Source organism: Rhamphochromis sp. 'chilingali' (genome assembly GCF_963969265.1).
Source record: "Rhamphochromis sp. 'chilingali' genome assembly, chromosome: 12".
Taxonomy (NCBI): domain Eukaryota; kingdom Metazoa; phylum Chordata; class Actinopteri; order Cichliformes; family Cichlidae; genus Rhamphochromis; species Rhamphochromis sp. 'chilingali'.
Window position 1 is genome coordinate 228,914 of NC_137939.1, and position 21,284 is coordinate 250,197.

At 41.8% G+C, this 21,284-nt stretch overlaps 2 protein-coding genes across 4 annotated transcripts in view; one reads left to right on the forward strand and one right to left on the reverse strand.

The window, feature by feature from the left end:
- Nucleotides 1-13,995, forward strand: part of LOC308407521 (cyclin-dependent kinase 17-like) — a 43,487-nt gene extending 29,492 nt beyond the window's left edge. For all 3 annotated transcript variants that reach the window (XM_080899201.1, XM_080899203.1, XM_080899202.1), the window contains 12 exons: nt 4,472-4,528; nt 4,636-4,750; nt 4,938-5,032; nt 5,113-5,175; nt 5,269-5,392; nt 6,248-6,368; nt 6,712-6,809; nt 9,160-9,265; nt 9,446-9,488; nt 9,570-9,660; nt 9,759-9,836; nt 12,167-13,995. In XM_080899201.1, coding sequence (XP_080755327.1) covers nt 4,472-4,528; nt 4,636-4,750; nt 4,938-5,032; nt 5,113-5,175; nt 5,269-5,392; nt 6,248-6,368; nt 6,712-6,809; nt 9,160-9,265; nt 9,446-9,488; nt 9,570-9,660; nt 9,759-9,836; nt 12,167-12,204 — 1,029 coding nt within the window. In that variant the 3' untranslated portion in view covers nt 12,205-13,995. The remainder of the gene's footprint in view (nt 1-4,471; nt 4,529-4,635; nt 4,751-4,937; nt 5,033-5,112; nt 5,176-5,268; nt 5,393-6,247; nt 6,369-6,711; nt 6,810-9,159; nt 9,266-9,445; nt 9,489-9,569; nt 9,661-9,758; nt 9,837-12,166) is intronic.
- A 3,130-nt stretch (nt 13,996-17,125) lies between these two features.
- parapinopsina (parapinopsin a) lies at nt 17,126-19,281 on the reverse strand (the record flags this gene model as incomplete). Its single annotated transcript, XM_080899075.1, has 5 exons — nt 17,126-17,266; nt 17,373-17,615; nt 17,705-17,942; nt 18,026-18,116; nt 18,951-19,281. 5 exons carry the CDS (start codon nt 19,279-19,281, stop codon nt 17,126-17,128), a joined length of 1,044 nt encoding a protein of 347 aa, XP_080755201.1.
- Nucleotides 19,282-21,284: the final 2,003 nt, after the last annotated feature.

The following is a 21,284-nucleotide window of genomic DNA, read 5'->3' on the forward strand; positions in this document are numbered from 1 at the left end:
CTCCTGACTGGGATTACACCCCAGGACACCTTGGGATGAGCTAGAGAGCACGGAAGAGAAAGGAAATGTACAAAAGGAGATGGAAAGAGAGGACTAAAAGGGCTTGAATGATAAGATGTCAGGTTTAAAAAGGGCATGGATAACTGAAAAATGCTAAGCAAATGTAAGTAAAGACAAATGGAAACATTAGTGCCACTCTGTAGCTGGATTTAGGTTTTATACCAGGAAAACAAGGTTTTGATTGATCCCGAGCACTCTGCCGAGCTTGCAGCCCATGTATTCAGAAGATGCATCACAGCCAGACTGTTTTTGTTCTATTAGTCCTGGTCGTTCCTTTATATAGGGTAATGCATCCATGCAAAAGTGTGTTTCTGACCGTGCAGTAGTCTGAACATGGTTTGCACAGTATGTACGGTATTTAATTACTTTGAATTTGTGCTATGAAATGAATTAGCCTGCAGAAATTCCTCATTCACTGCTCATCTGCTCCTGAAATAGTTTAAGTACATTTAAAAGGAGCTAAAGATGTTTAAAATAAATGGTTTCACAAGAGATTTAAGTTTAACTAGAGATTATCTAGTGAAGGAATCCCATTGGCTGCGATGACCCATGGGTACTCAATGGTATGACATGAGTCCTGAGTGCTTGTGGATTTTACTACACCTTTCTTGGTTCTCAGCCTTTATTTTTACTGTGGAGTTGTGATGCTATCAAGTCAAAATTTGTCCACAGACAGGCAAACAAACACCTCCCAAATTGCTTAAAAAAATTCCTTTGTGGTATTTCCTGTTGCAACAAGCAATACCAGTTATCCTGTTATGTTTGGAAAAAATGTTTCTGAGAAAACTGATGTAATAGCCTCGGGGCTGCCTGTGCGCTTGTCATATGTTACGGTAATGTAGATCATGTTTCCGGTATTCCATCGCAGACTCTGAAATCACGTGTTTTGAGCGTCGAATTGTTGCCAGTGTAATGCAAGTGAAGTCGGTATCAGTTTTCGCTCATGGCTGTTGCACATTGGTAATCAATTATTCACAGCAGTCCAGTGAAACTCAGTGTTCCATGGCACTGAGGAGCGAGATGTCATTTTATCTCGAAGCACAACACTTAATCATATTATGCAGCACTCACTTCTTTCCACGAACCCGTTCAACCTTACAGCAACAGAACACTGAGCTAAAAAAACTTCAATGCCTATTATTATGTCCCTCTCTCTTTGCTCATGTTGTGTTTTCATTGTAAGTCACATATGATGTAACTGTCAACTGATGAAAGCCAAAAGGACTGCTAAGTATTGTGCAGTCCTTCGGTTTTCTTTTTTGTTGCTGTTGGCAGGTTTACATGAACATGGTGAGAGTGCAAGCTGGTTTATTGGCCGATTGATTATAGTTCTGAGGAAGCTTCGTGTTAATGAATGGCCTCATCTTTCTTCCCACCTCTCATTTCCTGCCACCTCTTCTCTTCTCAGAAGGCTATCATTTTAGCTTTCCCACTGAATACTATAAATCCAGCCTCGCTCTCAAACTTAAGCTTTCTTCTAGGTACCACATAAAGAAACTGTAATTACAAGTGAAATATGGATAATTCGTTTGATTTCTTTGTCAATAAATATCTTCTTGCAGACATTTCACATCCTGCATTTTTTTGTACTATGAGTTCATCAGCCTGTGTTGCCCTGCAGCCTGAGACAAGGCACTTACACTCACATATTGTTTGGTTTTATCTTACTTCAGTTTTGTCACTAAAACTTGGCCTGACCTAGTTCTGCTGAGTAAGCTCGCTAGAGCGTTGGGAATGAAATGAACCTATTGCCATCAAAAGCATACGCAGGCGCACAAGCTCACACTTATGAAAAACATGGTAAGGCAGTCGGAGAGCACTGCTGCACACCGGTAGCAGAGAGGTGCGCCTTTCTGTGTGCACGCACTCCTTCACGAGGCAAGATTTATTATATGATTGTTATTATAGGGGTTAGCTGTGGGGGAGGTGGCAATAACGTCTTTGTGTGTGGGTGTTTTTTTGTGTTAGATTTACGTTTAAGCATAAAGTGTGTCTAAGTGTATGTAAATTCAAATTCAAATTTTTATTTGTCACGTACACAGTCATACACAGTACGATATGTAGTGAAATGCTTGGACAACTGCTCGTGACCTAAAGAAAACAAAAAAAGGAAAGGCTATGAATAAGATAGGAAATAAATATGAAAAATTAAAAAGGGTAAATTTAACTAGGAGGGAATAAAATATAAATTAAGGTTAAAAATGAAATAACTGTACAACACAAATTAGAATGAAGGGTAAATTTAACTGGGAAGAATAAGATAAAATATATAAATTAAAGTTGAAAATAAAATAACTGTACAACAAAATACACAATATAGAACTATATAAGAATGTATGAAGAAATCTAAATATAAATAAATATATACACAATAACAGCAGCTGTACAAGTATTAACCGGAAATGAAGAATATAGTGACCAGTGTTGTGCAAAACCAAAGTCCAGAAAGTCCAGTGTGTGTGTAAGAACCATATGTGTGGGTCAGTACTGTGTGGTGGTGTGATTGAGAGACCGTATCGCCTGCGGGAAGAAGCTCCTCCTCAGTCTCTCTGTGTTGGTCTTCAGGGAGCGGAATCGCTTTCCTGACCTCAACAGAGAGAACAGTCTGTTGTTGGGATGGCTGAGGTCCTTCACGATCTTCCTGGCCTTGGTCCAGCACCGCCTGCTGTAGATTGAGTGCAGGTCAGGGAGCTCGGAGCGGATGGTGCGCTCAGCTGACCGCACAACCCTCTGTAGAGCTCGTCTGTCCTGCATGGTGCTGTTCCCGAACCAGGTTAAGATGTTTCCCGCCAGGATGCTCTCTATGGTGCACGAGTAACAGTTCCTGAGCACCTTGGAGGGCAGTTGGAAGTCTCTCAAGCGTCTGAGGTGGTAGAGACGCTGTCGGGCCTTTTTCACCACGGTGTTGATGTGACAGGACCATGACAGGTCCTGCGTGATGTGAACTCCGAGGTATTTGAAGCTGTCCACTCTCTCCACTGGGCACTCGTTGATGACGGGGGTCTGGTAGTTCCTCTCCTGCTTAGTGCTGAAGTCCACTATCAGCTCCTTTGTCTTACTGACGTTTAGAAGGAGGTTGTTCCTCTGGCACCAGTTCTCCAGATTCCTAATCTCCTTCAGGTAGGCCGTCTCGTTGTTATCAGAGATCAGGCCCACCACGACGGTGTCGTCAGCAAACTTGATGATGGTGGTGGAGCTGGTAGTGGCCACACAGTCATATGTGTACAAAGAGTACAGCAGGGGGCTCAGAACACACCCCTGGGGGGCTCCAGTGCTGAGTATTATAAAGTACATGCCCCTGCTTTACATAAAAGCTCATATATCTACTCTGATTGATGTGTTTCTTTCATCTTTTTTGTGAGTTTGAAGGGCTGAAATTGACGTGTAACAAATAAAAGCACTGATTTAAATACACAAATAAGAATGTGTCAGTTAATTAACAACTTCTGCACATTTAAACTCCTGCTTACCCATGTCCACACTCACTTGTCTCAGTGTGTAAGTATGCCATCTTGTATCCGAGCTTATTCAGATGTGTTTTTTCTAGGCATGCCTTTAAAGACATCACATGCTTCAACAGCTAACTTGGTCACCGGAGACCCTCCCCCTCCCTCGCACACGCATACGTACATGCATTGGCCTGGGACTTTGTACGATTGTCACGATGGGACAGACTAAATTAAGAGGGTTGAGTGTGTTCATTATAATGAATGTAAAGGAAACGTCACACAATTAGACAAATTATTGAGGAAAAGTGAGAAACAAGTGACAGGCATAAACCCTGACAGACCTGTGGGCATCACAGCTTTATATAGCGACATCCATCCATAATTCATGACTTCAAAACCCAGGAGCCACATACATTATACAGCTAACCATGTATAACTGAGCTCAGGTTTATTTCAGTTATCACTCTGCAGTGTTTACCTTCCACATCTTTATAGTCTATAAAAATGTTTAGATATAAAAACGTAGTTGCCATATTTGATTATCTTTGCTACACTGACACCTTGTGGCCAAACAGTATATGTGCATCTGTAAATTACGTCACACCTTCCCAGTAATGACAGTTAAAGAACCTTTGAAGAGATGCAGATTTCTAGATAAATGTTGATATTTTTGTCCTTTTCCTTTTGAAAATATTATGTCTGCAGACTGTTGTTCAAGATGAATCACACTCAAAAATACAGAATAATCCTAAAAATTGCTCAAGCAGCCCTGTAATTTGTACACATTACAGGATAAAAAAAGGCCTGGTGACTCAGAAACCTGCAATTGTCGGAGAGATTTCAAAAGTAGTGAGGCTGACAGTTAAATTAAATATGATGCAGTATCCGATCAGGCTGTGCAAAAGCAAGATTTGACCTGTCATTGCCAGCCTCCTCAAACGCCTTCTCTCTGTCCTCCACAGTCTGAGATCGGCTTTGGGAAACTTGAAACCTACATCAAACTGGACAAACTAGGAGAGGTGAGGTCAATAAAGAGCCACCAGCAGAAGCAACGCAATGCAAACAAAGTGTTCATCCACTGTATTTTATTCATTCATTTACTGTTTTTTTTTTTACATCTCTGCAGGGGACCTATGCGACAGTATTTAAGGGGCGAAGTAAGTTAACAGATAACTTGGTCGCCCTGAAAGAGATCCGCCTAGAGCACGAGGAGGGCGCGCCCTGCACCGCTATCCGAGAAGGTACTGACAAACAGTTGTGATTTGGAAGCACACACCTCCAAAGTCAACATGGCACACTTGTACATACAGACAAAAACTTGACAAAGTGTCTTGTAGCGCCACGGGCTGTGACTGAAGTATGAGCCGTGTTACGTCTCACAGCTTGTCTCTGTTTGACTGACAGTGTCTAATCTGTCTTCTCCTCCAGTGTCTCTACTGAAAGACTTGAAGCACGCCAATATTGTCACTCTCCATGACATTATCCACACTGACAAGTGCCTAACACTCGTGTTTGAGTATCTGGTGAGTGTCACTTTGTTTTTAATGTGTGAGTTACATGAAACCAGAAACTACAGATAAGCACTTTCTTTCTTTCTCATCAGGAAAAAGACCTGAAGCAATATATGGACGACTGTGGGAGCATCATGAGCGTTCACAACGTTAAGGTAATCTAGAGTATTACAAGCGGTCAGTATTGAAAAATGGAAATGTGTCTGGTGGCTGATTGTGTTGTTTACATCCTCTTCTCTCCACATCAGATCTTCTTATTTCAGCTTTTAAGAGGTCTGGCGTACTGCCACAGGAGGAAGGTCCTCCATAGAGACCTGAAACCCCAGAACCTGCTCATCAATGAAAAAGGAGAGCTCAAACTGGCAGACTTTGGTATGTCACCTTTGTCATTAACTTAAAGGGCAGATAGTTTTGTATAATATGCTGAAAGTTCCTTTATTGCTTAGTTTTCTAAGGTTCTCACAAGCTAATTACTTAAAATATTATTTTTGCCTCATTTTGATTATTTCAGTTTTCAAAGATAGGCTCAAAAAACATGTGGACAAGGATACTTAAACGTGTGGAGTGGAGGAGGATGGATCAATCCTCCTCCAGTCCACATGTTTAAGTATTTTTACGCAACATGGATCCATCAGAGTGAGATAAGTGTGTGTGTGTTTTTTAGAACCCAGTAGCCTTTTATATACACCCTAACCCAAACAAGTACGAGTCCCACTAGCAACTCCTAAAGGTCATGCTACTCAAAACAACATAGTTTGGAGTAATTACCCAACACTCCCCTCCTTTGGTAAAAGTTGTAACATGATATTTCATTAATTCCATATCACTTCATATGGAAGCTAGCTTTATGCATGATCTTTTTTCAGGTATTGTGTATCTTATTTGTGCCTGATACTATTTTGCCTTTCTGTATTTTGAGTTTCTGTTCTCCTTAATGTATGTATTCATTATATTTAATGCATTTTTATGCAATTTAAAGGCCCATCCTTGTGCATAGCAAGCTTTGTACTTTATAAAAATAAACAGTAAATATGTAAAGTTAAAAAATGTAACAAGAATTGATCTATGTCATAGAACACAAAACTTTAAAATTCATCAACTACGACACTATGCAAAGTTGAAAAGCTGTTACAGAGTTTGGATAAGACATCTTCTCACAGGTTCACAGGTGGTGGCCCACATTACAAAACTGTATTTTTATGAACTAGTCTCACTATTTAAAATCAGGTTTGGCTCGAGCTAAGTCGGTCCCTACGAAGACCTACTCAAATGAAGTTGTGACATTATGGTACCGACCACCAGATGTGCTGCTGGGCTCCACTGAGTACTCTACACCCATTGACATGTGGTGAGTGGACACATTTATCAATACTGCCCATTTTCATTGTTTGTGCAGCTGTCACTTCTGAGGTACCAGTAGAGTTGTTTCTTTTGTCTTTCATCAGCATTTAAATACTTTGTATGGATGTTAGGACATAAACATTGTAGAATTTGATTAAAAAGGTTCTTTTTTCATATTTATGTATAGAATTGGAGAAAGTTAGATTTTTAAAAATCTTTTGCTTTATGCATTAGATAAAAACAACCACTTTGCAACTCGTTTATAGTTTTACATCCCCTGGCAGCCTGAATCTGCATAATAGATGACTAAAACACTATAATTTTGTACTACTTTATTGTCGTTCTTCCAGGGGTGTGGGCTGCATATTCTATGAAATGATCACAGGCAGACCTCTCTTCCCTGGATCAACTGTGGAGGATGAGCTTCATCTCATATTCCGCATCCTTGGTGAGACACCAATGGAATTTGGATGAGCATTTGCTTTTATGTGTGCGTGTACACTGTGTGCATGTGTATACAGGGAGTGCAGAATTATTAGGCAAATGAGTATTTTGTCCACATCATCCTCTTCATGCATGTTGTCTTACTCCAAGCTGTATAGGCTCGAAAGCCTACTACCAATTAAGCATATTAGGTGATGTGCATCTCTGTAATGAGAAGGGGTGTGGTCTAATGACATCAACACCCTATATCAGGTGTGCATAATTATTAGGCAACGTCCTTTCCTTTGGCAAAATGGGTCAAAAGAAGGACTTGACAGGCTCAGAAAAGTCAAAAATAGTGAGATATCTTGCAGCCGGAAAAGGGTGGAGTGCCCACTCCGGGTCGGGGATGAGTTCCTGCCCCAAGTGGAGGAGTTCAAGTATCTCGGGGTCTTGTTCACGAGTGATGGGAGAAGGGAGCCGGAGATCGACAGACGGATTGGGGCTGCAGCTGCAGTAATGCGGACGCTGCACCGGTCCGTCGTGGTGAAGAGGGAGCTGAGTGTAAAAGCGAAGCTCTCAATTTACCGGTCGATCTACGTCCCTACCCTCACCTATGGCCACGAGCTGTGGGTAGTGACCGAAAGAACGAGATCGCGGATACAAGCGGCGGAAATGAGCTTCCTCCGAAGGGTGGCTGGCCTCTCCCTTAGAGATAGGGTGAGAAGTTCGGCCATCCGGGAGGGGCTCAGAGTAGAGCAGCTGCTGCTCCACATCGAAAGGAGCCAGCTGAGGTGGTTCGGGCATCTGACAAGGATGCCCCCTGGGCGCCTCCTGGGTGAGGTGTTCCAGGCATGTCCCACCGGGAGGAGGCCCCGGGGCAGACCCAGGACACGCTGGAGAGATTACATCTCTCGGCTGGCCTGGGAACGCCTTGGTGTTCCCCCGGATAAGCTGGAGGAGGTGGCTGGGGAGAGGGAGGTCTGGGCCTCTTTGCTTAGGCTGCTGCCCCCGCGACCCGGCCCCGGACAAAGCGGATGAAGATGGATGGATGGATGGATCTTGCAGAGGGATGCAGCAGTCTCAAAATTGCAAAGCTCCTGAAGCGTGATCATCGAACAATCAAGCGTTTCATTCAAAATAGTCAACAGGGTCGCAAGAAGCGTGTGGAAAAACCAAGGCGCCAAATAACTGCCCATGAACTGAGAAAAGTCAAGCGTGCAGCTGCCAAGATGCCACTTGCCACCAGTTTGGCCATATTTCAGAGCTGCAACATCACTGGAGTGCCCAAAAGCACAAGGTGTGCAATACTCAGAGACATGGCCAAGGTAAGAAAGGCTGAAAGACGACCACCACTGAACAAGACACACAAGCTGAAACGTCAAGACTGGGCCAAGAAATATCTCAAGACTGGTTTTTCTAAGGTTTTATGGACTGATGAAATGAGAGTGAGTCTTGATGGGCCAGATGGATGGGCCCGTGGCTGGATTGGTAAAGGGCAGAGAGCTCCAGTCCGACGCCAGCAAGGTGGAGGTGGAGTACTGGTTTGGGCTGGTATCATCAAAGATGAGCTTGTGGGGCCTTTTCGGGTTGAGGATGGAGTCAAGCTCAACTCCCAGTCCTACTGCCAGTTTCTGGAAGACACCTTCTTCAAGCAGTGGTACAGGAAGAAGTCTGCATCCTTCAAGAAAAACATGATTTTCATGCAGGACAATGCTCCGTCACACGCGTCCAAGTACTCCACAGCGTGGCTGGCAAGAAAGGGTATAAAAGAAGAAAAACTAATGACATGGCCTCCTTGTTCACCTGATCTGAACCCCATTGAGAACCTGTGGTCCATCATCAAATGTGAGATTTACAAGGAGGGAAAACAGTACACCTCTCTGAACAGTGTCTGGGAGGCTGTGGTTGCTGCTGCACGCAATGTTGATGGTGAACAGATCAAAACACTGACAGAATCCATGGATGGCAGGCTTTTGAGTGTCCTTGCAAAGAAAGGTGGCTATATTGGTCGCTGATTTGTTTTTGTTTTGTTTTTGAATGTCAGAAATGTATATTTGTGAATGTGGAGATGTTATATTGGTTTCACTGGTAAAAATAAATAATTGAAATGGGTATATATTTGTTTTTTGTTAAGTTGCCTAATAATTATGCACAGTAATAGTCACCTGCACACACAGATATCCCCCTAAAATAACTAAAACTAAAAACAAACTAAAAACTACTTCCACAAACATTCAGCTTTGATATTAATGAGTTTTTTGGGTTCATTGAGAACATGGTTGTTGTTCAATAATAACATTATTCCTCAAAAATACAACTTGCCTAATAATTCTGCACTCCCTGTATTAAATTATGCTCTTTGTCTTCTCCAGGTACTCCCACAGAAGAGACTTGGCCTGGTATCACCACCAGTGAAGAGTTTAAGACATACAATTTTCCCCGCTACCACGCAGAGCCCCTTGTGAACCACGCACCCAGGTATAAAGATCTAGTGGAGGCCTGCATGTGCAGATTAAGATTCATTTTCTGGAGGAAAACGTAATGACCATTTGGAAACAGTGGGAACACCAGATTCCTGCGCAGCTTTTGATCTCACTGCCACTCCTCTCGGTTCTTTCCATCCGCTCTTAATTTTTTTCTCTGCTTTCTGTCACACAGGATAGACAATGAAGGTCATGACTTGCTCTCAAAACTCTTACAGGTAAAGAACATAATTAATTACAATTATCTGCTGTTTACAGATCATGTACACCATAATGATTTTGTCTTTATGTGTCCCTAGTTTGAAGCAAAGAAGCGGATATTGGCTGAGGATGCTCTCAAACACTCTTATTTCAAATGTCTTGGAGAACAGGTTCAGACTCTGGCTGACAGTGAGTACATGCATTTGACTTGAATATCCACATTAATTGCACAAACACTGTCCCACATAACCTTTGTTGCTTGTTTTTCTTTTGTTTTTCTTTTTTAGCTGCATCCATCTTCTCTGTAAAAGGGATTCAACTCCAGAAAGATCCCGGAAAGAGATCCTCAGTCTACCCAGAGTCATGTAAGTGCTCAAGATTTAAAAAGAAAAAGAAGGAAGGGATGAAATGAGAGAAATCAGGAATCCTCGATAAAAGTATGATACAGGATAGGACTTGCTCCCTGTCTTCCTCCTCTTCTCGCTCTTCCTCTAAGTGTTTGCTTTTTGTCGTTTCTCATGCCACTGTGTGGTCTATTACCAGGTTCAGCCTTCACCACACACAGATCCCCCAGTTCCAGTATTAACATCGCACAATGCCATTCACTCAGAAGCAATATTAAATTCACGAATAGTGGAAGCAAATAGCACAATCTAGTTTTATCTGTGACTGACATAAGGGCAGGGATAGCTCAGTAGGTAGAGTGGTTGCCCCATGATCGGAAGGTCGGGGGTTCGATTCCCCTTAACAGCTACCCTGAGGTACCCCTGAGCAAGGTACCGTCCCTACACACTGCTCCCCGGGCGCCCAATGGCTGCCCACTGCTTCACTGAGTGAATGGGTTAAATGCAGAGAGCAATTTCCCCACGGGGCTCAATAAAGTACAATAATGTACACACTTTCTAAAAAGACTTCACATCACTGTGATCTGGTTGCCATGCTAGCGTTAGCATTTAAGTCAGCTTCAAGTACAGCAGTACAGCAACGTGAATGTGGCCTTAGATCCATTTTAGAGTATGTTTAGCTTTCCTGAAGTCCCGTCACATGTAAACAAACCAGTCCACCAAACCTTGTATACATGGCTGCTGAAATGCAGCTGGGGAGAGTTGCCTTTGTCCGAGTCTCTGTACATTAACCCTAACCCTTCAACATTTGCTTCGATTTGTTTCACAGTTTCTGTCCTTATCACAGTCTGTGTGTGTGTATCTTTGTTTTTCTGCTTGTGTTGCCTCGCTGTCATGTTCTGATAAACTGTCCCTTCTCTTTGGTGCCCATCCTCTCTTCTTCTGCACTGCTCATCTTTTCCTTAATCCTTTCTCTAATCTCCCTTGTGTACCCTACTCCAACTCTTCCGTAACACCTCAATATTCCCAACCTCCCCCCCTTCTCCCTAACCCAAAAAAGCGATGGCCAATAAGCTAGGCTCCGCACCCTCGCAGTACTTCCAGAGAGAGGCAGCCAATCCCAGGGCTCAGAGTCACAATCTCTCCTCTACTTCCACTGGCTGAGTGGCCCTACTGTTCTGGTAAATACAGTCTCTTTCATGTGTCAGTAATCTCGCTCTCGCTTTCTTTTTTTTGTTTGGCTGCCACCGGGCCTTTTTTTCTTCTTCTCTGTCAGCACCGCTCCTTTGCTGCAAACACCACTTTATATAAGACCATTCCTGAATTGCATTTAATTATATCCATCTTCCCTCCCTGCACCCTGTCAACTAAAACAACATATTATTTATTAGCTGTTTCTTCATGTCTGTGTTTTGTTGGTTCCTCTTCATATTCAAGCCTGTTCCCACAAGCATTCTTCAGATTTCACTTCACTAATCCCCTTTTTTTTCTCAGAGCAAGCCACTCCTAATATTCATGTGAGGGAATCAAAGGGGCAACAGTTTGTTCATAAGAGCAAAGAATGTGATCTGAGGACAGGGGGTCATTAGATTTTTTTGTTTTTTTCCAGTCCTGTTTAGATTTCTGCAGCGAGAGATGTAGCGTCTGTAAGTGAGGCTTTTGTGCTGTGGGTTTGTTTGACTTTTGTGTGCAAAAGTCTTTTTAAATTAGCATGGATTTGAGTGCTTTACTGTGCTGTATGTTATACTTTTGGTAAGTGTGATTTAGCTTAAGCAGCATTACGCAAACTGCTCTTTTTAATTTCATTATATTTCTTCAAGTTTCCAGTAGAGAAGTGTCATTAGCAGCAACTATGTGCCCTATGTACACAAAGCAAGGTCAATGAAGATGGGTTTGTCACATTGAGCCAGGCATTTCCAGCACACATACACCCTCACTGAACCTAACAGGATTCACATCAAGCCCCTAGAAAACTTGTCAGTCGAGTGGTCAATGCAGAGAAAATGACTGGATGATTGGTAGGTTTGCAATCTAGTAAAATATTAATGTTTATCAACTAGTGATTGAAAGGTGTAACACAGATACTGTTCACTGTTTTGTGATGTTTTCTAGACTGATTGACTAGTTGGTTAAGTTTAAGTTGTGTGATTAATCACACTGAAACAAATTGCTGCAGCGTTCATGAAAGTGTGTCCAGTGTTTCTGGACCCAACTGAATTTATTGTGTCGCTGGCATGGAGTGAAATTTACAATGTTTGAGTGTCCAAATCACATCCAAATGTTTGTTTGTTTATTTGTTTTTCACATCGTTCCCTCTCTCTCTCCCCTGTCTTCTTCTGTCTCTCTCTCAGCCCAAGGGAAGAGCAGGAGGCAGAGTGTGCTGTTTTAGTGCCGGCGATGAGATGAGGAGGACAGTGACACGTGGAGCTTGTCTGTCAGACATACATCCACTGACCCTGCCGCCTACACACTGAAGGAGTGACACACACGCACCCTGCCACATAAATACATACTGACAGGAAAAAAAAGACACACACAGACACACACACACTGCAAAATGACAACAAACCCACACAAAACTAAGGCTGAAGATTTCATTCTTAAAAATAAAGACTCAGCTCGAACCCAAACATAAAAAAGAGAAAAAAAAATGTGTGTGATGCTGGAAGAAAAGTCGGAGAGTATATGAATCTCCTTGCTGCTGCTACTACTGCTGCCCAGTATGGGGCAGTGTTCAGGATGTGAGCTGGTTTTAAAACAGACCTTGCTGTTTGAGGACGAAGGAGTCTCGAATGGACTTGAATGAAAAGAAAGAGAAAGCTGGAACCCCGACTTTCTCTTCCATGGTTTTTTCTTTCAGACTATTGCTGTATATAAAGAGACTGAGCTGTAGAACTAGAAGCTTTTTCATGCCGCACCTCAGCCTGAATCCAAACTCTAAATATTGCACCTCAACTCTAAACCCTCACCTGATCTCTCAGCCCTTTATTACATAACCCTTAAATGCAACCAGTCTCTGCTTTTCTGTCATTGTCCGTCTTTCTCTTTTCTCTTAAAAACACACTCACATGCTGATGCTCACTTGAAAGTGTGTAGATCTTTGGAGTTTACAGAGGTAGATTTTTGCACCTTATTGTTCATTAGCGGTCCGGGTGGCTGTCATTATGATACCTCATCAAGTACACACCAGTGATATTGAAATGAAGAAGACCCAAACAGATAAACCAAAAAAACAACAAAAAAAACAGTTTCACCACCCATGGACAGATATATTGCACAAATCATTACTGCAGTTAAAAACACTCAGCAATCCACATACTAGTAGTAGACATGAATTATATTTGTCACGTTCTTATATGCTGTAAAGAACACTACGCTACAAGATGCTCCTGTTTCTATACACGAGGAAGTTATCGTTGAAGGACAGAGAGGTAAAAGTGTACAAATCCTAACCTGCTTATTATTAGACACCTCCCTCCTCTTTTGCCTTGACTCAGAAGTTGTCCGGATTTGTTGTCTGATGTGCAGGTATTAATGTTGAGCTCTTCTACAAGATGTGATCAAAAAGTCCTGAGGACATGTCCATAAAAACCCAAAGAGGGCCAATCTCGCGTTGGACCGCTTTCAGCGCAGTGCAGAGGTGCACAGGAAGCTGTCTCACCGGAAGCCCAGTTCTGTTAGCCCCATACCTGTGCCTCCATGATTCATGCCGGATCTCCTTAAAGCGACGACCCTTCATCCATGGCGATTGTGCTGGTTAGCAAGACGTGATGGTACACTGGTATGCACTGCAGTTCAGATGGATTCCCCATCAGGCTCCTCAGGACGTTACAGTAGAACATTACAATAGGAAACTCCCAGTCTCACTCCTTCTCTGACACGCTGCCTTCAGAACACTCCTTGGTAAAAGCTGAAGACCCGGGTCTCATCATCAGGGTTGATCCTTTGCACAAAATCCGTGTCAGTTTGAAACAGAAGTTTATATTTTCTATTAGAAGTTTTTAGTCCATGGTGCAATCTCAGAGTGCACACTGTGTGGTCAGAACGAGACTTCAGTGGAGCGATCAAAAAACAAGAGCTGCGATGGAAGCTGATTGCACATGCCATGACCTGTATTGGTAGATTTTATTCTGGTAAGACGTTTGATTTTTATGCACAGGTTCTCAGAACATTTTGATCACACCTCGTATTTGCACCCAATTTTACCTCTTTAAATCATGAGTGGATCATCCAACATCCCCACTTTTTCCATCCCAACTCTATGTATTTTTTTAAGTTGTATATATGATCATATGTGTTACTTGTCAGAAGCAAAGATAATTCCAGGATGCTGTTCTCAGTCTTTACAGTAGGTGACTGGCTGGGGACGTGTTGCACATTCCTTGAGCTCAGGACTTATTCCTTGTGTTGTTTTGTGGATGCTGTGTTAGGTACAGATGGTCTTGTATGTTTCATCCCTGATAGAAGTGGCCTGAAACCCTTTGCAAAGCTGGCTTAAATTGTATGCAAGGTACAATTTATCAGCATCAACCTGTCGATTTCTGTCACTCGTTCTTTGTTTATTTGACCCAGATGTTGATGTTAAGAGACTAACTTACCCAAGTCTATTCTTGCCATCTCTCTAAGCATGTTTCTGTATTGAACACCAGTGGTTTTAATTGGTATATGAAATAGCTGCTGCTGAAGAAGGAATACCTCCTTTAAATTTTGCATGAGACATTATGACCTTATCGCGTGATCTCTACACCAAACACCACCTTACCATCTGGAGACCGTACACGAAGACAGAAGTGTGATGTGCAGGCAGCACTGGGACTAGATAGTTTGAATGACAAATCTGACTTATCCAATACGTGTATAATACAGCAGAAACTGTCATGTAGCGCGTCTAACTGGGCTGAGTATTTAACAGGACTTGAAGCGCTCAGACACACTGTTGTTTCATGCTGTTATTATTACAGGCTGCCATAAAACAACAACAACAAAAGAAAAATAGGACCAAAGTAAGTCCTCCAAGCACCAGGTGTTCAAGCACACAACTGTTTCACACACCCAAATCTGCTGACATGTTAACATGTACTGTATCTGTGAGATGGCCTGTGATTTTAGTTTGGATTTTCCTGTACCTCGGGCACTGACAGGGTCATTTCTGCATCTTTCTTAATTTTTTATAAAACTGATTCAGAAAATGATCACATGTCAGTAACTGTCAGAAGGACTACTTATTTTCCCAGAGTGTGACAGTATGTAGCATGTACATAGATGGTCCCCCACTCTGTATATACAAAAGTGTACAGGTTTGATACAGCTATTAACATTCTGGCTTTTTTTGGGGGGGGGGGCTTCAGTCATAGCAATATTTCTGTAATCAATAAAGCCATGGTACTAGGATGGGTATGATTGCATTTGTGTTTATTTAGGAAGGCGTGAGAGACTGTGAATGATCAAACTGTGACATAACTTATCACAGGTTTAGTTGTTTTCTGTTCTACATGCTGGATCCAAAAGGCTGAAATGAAGTATCATGTTGCAAAATGAGTACAAGACACTGATGATTTTGATTGATTTTATTTTATGTTTTTCAATCAATGAAAGCCATAAAGGTTATATAGAAGGACAGACCTTAAGAAGCAAAGAGGATGTGTATACCTAATAAAAAATTAAAAATCATGTAATTACTTTTTTCTTGTCTTAAATCTTTTGAATATACGTTACTATCAAGTGTTCTTTACTATTACTTTCACAGGGTTTTAGCAGTTTGCTGCAAAACATAAATTTCTAGTTTAGCTTTTGCCTGTATTTCTTCATTGTGAAAATTAAGGTCCACTTTGTTAGCTACACCTATTTAACTGTTAGTTAATGCAGCTATCTAATCAGCCAATCACATAGCGGCGGCTCAATGCAATTATTCATGTAGACATGATCAAGACGACCTGTTGAAGCTAAACCGAGCATGAGAATGGGGGAAGAATGATTTAAGTGACTCTGATTGTAGCATGAAGCACCAGATGGGCTGGTCAGAGTAATTCACAAGCTGCTGATATTTGTGTACATAACCATCTCTAGGGTCGACAGAGAGTGGTCCAAAAAAAGAGAGTGAGCAGCAGTTCTCTGGGAGAAAATACCTTGTTGATTCCAGATGTAGGAGGAGAATGGACAGGTCGCTTCAAACTGGCAACAGTAACCTAAATAACTGATTGTTCTGCCAGCTAAGAACAAGCAACAGTAACTCAGATACCAAGGCATGCTGAAGAGCGTCTCTGAATGCACAAAACACATTGAACGTTGAAGCAGATTGGCTACAGCAGCGGGAAACCACACCAGGTGCTACAGTTTGCACATGTTCACCAAAATTGACTGGAAAGACTTTGTCTGGTTTGATGTGTCTTGATTTCGTCTGCAGCATTCAGGTGTCAGGGCCAGAAACAACATGTAAACCTTGATTCATCCTGCCTTGTATCAACAGCTGATGTGCATAGTGGCAGTGTAACTTGGGGTCTGAGTGTATTCATCTTCTGATTACTGCTCACACCATGTCACAAAGCTCAGATCATATCAAACTGGTTTCTTGATCATGACAAGTTGACTGTACTCAGATGGTTTCAATCTAACAGAGAAACTTTAAGATGAGGTCTGATGGGAAATTCGCATTATGGATGTACAGCTGTCAAATCTGCATTAACTGTGTGATATTATCACGTCAATATGGACCAAAATCTCTGAGAAATGTTTCCTCTATGTTGAATCTATGCCACAAAAAAATCAAACCACATCTGAAAGCAAAAGAGGCGTACCCAAAAAGTGTGCCAGTGTTTCAGCCAGGAGAGATAATTCAGGTCCTGACTGACAGACTGAGGTAAACAGAGGCTATTTTGCTCACATATGTGAGGTTTTATCTTTTTATCTTTTAAATAATGTCTGTAAACAAACTGTGAGTTGTGCAATCTCTATTCTTGATTAATGTAACTGTATTTTTATTCTTTAAAAGAGATAAAAAGCAATGACAGCATCTACAATATCAATGACAGAGGACAAGAAAGATGTTGTGCTGTTGTCTGAATACATTAAAGGTTATGACAACAGGAAAGAAGCCTGCCTGAACAGGGAAATCTTTTTTTTATTATTATTATTACTGCTGCTTTTATTACTGTTATTTTTTATGCCTTAATACATAAGATTTGTGCAACCTTCTTGCTCATTGCATCATTTTTACTCTCTGATATTTTGTTTACATTTGTGAAAACCATCTTGCACTACATTGCAGAGGTTGATAATGAGAACAGTGAGACTATAATAATTTCTACACATTTCTATTCCAAAGATTTTTTAGGCACAATTTTCTTGGGGGTCTTGATGAAAAACGGAACTGTGGTCTCGTTCTCAGATGTTTGCGGCTCAGAGGACCAGGGGTCCCATCCACACAGAACCGCAGCAACAGTGTAGCCTCGAAACTGGAAACACACGATCATGGTTGGTCATGAACATACAGCATGAGCCTGAATTCCTCTTTTTCTTTGTTTGTATGTGTGAATTTAAGTGTACTTCAAACCAGCTTACCTGTCTGTTCATGAAAATGTATATGATGGGGTTGTAGACAGTGCTGCTTTTTGCAAAGTACACAGGAATGGTAGCGATGACAGGGTCAACATATAGACTGGAGTCTATCATGACAGCAAGTGCAAGCGCAGCATATGGCAGCCAGGTGACTAGGAAGGCCAGCACCATCACTACTATCATGCGTGCCACCTGCACCTCTACATGACTTGTGCTTCCTGTTTCAGATACCTGCAGCTTGGTTACCTAGGAAAAAAATTCAAGCGCAGAGGACTCCTTTATGTTTTCAGTACAATCAACAAAAATATATGGTGTGCGCAGCCTTTGTTGCTCACCTGGCGGAGAGTCCATAAAAGCCGCGAGTAAGAAACCATGACGACAGAAAAGGGCAAGGCAAAGCAAAGGAAGAAGAATATTATCATGTAGGACATGTCCCCAACATCACGGCTATGCCATTTAGGAGCACAGGAGGTTTTGACGCCCTCCAACTCAAAAGTTCCCCACCCGAACAGAGGTGGAGTGCTCCACACAAATGACCACACCCAGGACAGTACCACTCCAGCAACTGCATGCCTAAGGACAACAGAGATGGTGTCTGACATGCTTGGTACAGCAAGGAACATTCCCAAGTGAGATCTTGATGGTCACTGCTGTACCTGGTCTGGAAGAGGACCACACCCATGGGATAACACACCACTACGTAGCGTTCAACAGAAATGACTGCTACTGTGCACAGACTTGCTATACCTGCAAGAAAAGACAGAATAATTTATGACTTTTGCTTTCCAAGTGTTGCATTTGTGCGCACTATTGAGACACCTGTCCTATACCTGAGTGCTACATTTCAAGGAAGAAATGCTAATCTTAATTCAATGACAATAACTATAGTTTTAAATTTTAGTTTCCACATTAGATTTTACATAAATACATGAAATACAGTACATAATGTAACTAAAAACAAAAGCTTCCCTTCAAAATATCTTAAATAATTCATTTTAAGTAACTATTTTTAAGCTCAAAAAGTTCAAAAGCAGTCATGAGAAAATGAAAGTTTCCACAGACTGTGTGCATTTGAAATACTAAGCAAGGTCTGGACTTTGACCAGGTCACTACAGCACCTCGACTTGTTTCTTTTTCAGCCATTCTGTTGTAGATTTGCTGCTGTGCTTGGACACATTTATCTGTGGCATGACCACATTGTGGCCAAGCTTTAGCTGTCAGACTGACATTTGTCTCAACAATGCTTTGGTATACAGCTGCAAAACAAATACAAATCATCACCTCTTCACCACTGTGATTAACAGCTGGTATGAAGTGTTTGTGCCAATATGCTATATTTGGTTTTCACCACTGTGCAATATATATGCAGACATGTCAAATATAGTCTTATCTGTCCAAAGGACACTGTTCCAGAAGTCTTGTGTTTTTGTGATTGTTTATTCAGATGCAGTTTTGCAAATCTTACATAAAATAACAAAATTCCCTTCAGGTGGTTTTACTTGAGGTACTTTTACTTGTACTAGAATACATTAAGGTATTTCTTCTTTTGTTTATGTGAGGAAAAAGAAAAAGTAGACTCACCGAAAAAGGAAACAGCAAAGGCTTCTAACACACAGCCCACACGTCCCAGGTTGAAGTATCCCATGGCGCTGGTTACTGTGGTGGGCAGGCCTCCAAACACAGCACAGCCCAGGTCACAAACAGCTAGGTTAACCAGGGCATAGCTGAGTGGCTGCCTCAGCTGTCTGTGCTTCACCGTCACCACAATCACCACGACATTGAGGATGATCCCTGCCGCAGAGAACACACCCATGATAACGGCCAGAATTGTGTAACCAGTCCGGGACAAGAGCTCCGTGTTGGCTGAGCTGTTAGATGATGAAGAGTTTCTGTGGAAGGCAGCACTCTCCATTTTGCTCTGTGAAGATCAGGAGAAGAATCTGGTCACAGTGTGAAAAACCTCAGTGATGCCTGGTAAGAAACAACAAACAAAAAAGTGTCAGATCCAACACGTCTAACTCTAAAATGGCCACATTGTCAGCAAGGCAAAGAAAGAGCAGGTTCAGGTATGTGTTTAGTATTTTTTTAATCATTTGGTAAATAATGTAGCAATCAGAACAACTACAAAACTGTTCAACAGATACTGCGTGCTTGATATTCTGAGAGGGAAGCGAGGCCCTCTAAATAAGCCCAGTAAGAGGAGAGGAGGCCGCAGATGATTTGCAATTCTCAGAAAACAAAATCCGCCGAGCCGGATTGTGGAGAGAATAAGTCTGTCTGATAGCCTCTAAGACTGCACTTTCCATGATTGCTCAATTTGCAGCTGCTAATAATGATGCAAAACGTTCATACAGGATCGACCGATATGTCTACAGAATTCCCGCTGGTTTGTCACACATTTTGGAGCCAATAATGGAATAAACTGGTAGTTTATGGATACCTATCCCTACCTTTTTATGTTCTCTTGTTAAAAACTAATGAGATGTTAGCCTGATTGAGTTACTTAATGACACAAAGAGTGGCTTATTTGAGAATGAGCTCAGTGTCAGTGTCTCTGTTTATAATCATCCTTAATACCTACACAACTCTGAATGAATGAATCCATAAAGCTAAAAAAGAAAAGGTGCAATAAAAGAAAAAAAAATGACATTGTGATTTGTTGAATGAAATTCACCTTGAAGATACATTTTCTGCCCAACAGATCTATGGATCCATTTAGAAAAAAGCACTTTACTAATCACTAATATATTGCTCCCCAAAACTACAGGGAGTGCAGAATTATTAGGCAAGTTGTATTTTTGAGGAATAATGTTATTATTGAACAACAACCATGTTCTCAATGAACCCAAAAAACTCATTAATATCAAAGCTGAATGTTTTTGGAAGTAGTTTTTAGTTTGTTTTTAGTTTTAGTTATTTTAGGGGGATATCTGTGTGTGCAGGTGACTATTACTGTGCATAATTATTAGGCAACTTAACAAAAAACAAATATATACCCATTTCAATTATTTATTTTTACCAGTGAAACCAATATAACATCTCCACATTCACAAATATACATTTCTGACATTCAAAAACAAATCAGCGACCAATATAGCCACCTTTCTTTGCAAGGACACTCAAAAGCCTGCCATCCATGGATCCTGTCAGTGTTTTGATCTGTTCACCATCAACATTGCGTGCAGCAGCAACCACAGCCTCCCAGACACTGTTCAGAGAGGTGTACTGTTTTCCCTCCTTGTAAATCTCACATTTGATGATGGACCACAGGTTCTCAATGGGGTTCAGATCAGGTGAACAAGGAGGCCATGTCATTAGTTTTTCTTCTTTTATACCCTTTCTTGCCAGCCACGCTGTGGAGTACTTGGACGCGTGTGATGGAGCATTGTCCTGCATGAAAATCATGTTTTTCTTGAAGGATGCAGACTTCTTCCTGTACCACTGCTTGAAGAAGGTGTCTTCCAGAAACTGGCAGTAGGACTGGGAGTTGAGCTTGACTCCATCCTCAACCCGAAAAGGCCCCACAAGCTCATCTTTGATGATACCAGCCCAAACCAGTACTCCACCTCCACCTTGCTGGCGTCTGAGTCGGACTGGAGCTCTCTGCCCTTTACCAATCCAGCCACGGGCCCATCCATCTGGCCCATCAAGACTCACTCTCATTTCATCAGTCCATAAAACCTTAGAAAAACCAGTCTTGAGATATTTCTTGGCCCAGTCTTGACGTTTCAGCTTGTGTGTCTTGTTCAGTGGTGGTCGTCTTTCAGCCTTTCTTACCTTGGCCATGTCTCTGAGTATTGCACACCTTGTGCTTTTGGGCACTCCAGTGATGTTGCAGCTCTGAAATATGGCCAAACTGGTGGCAAGTGGCATCTTGGCAGCTGCACGCTTGACTTTTCTCAGTTCATGGGCAGT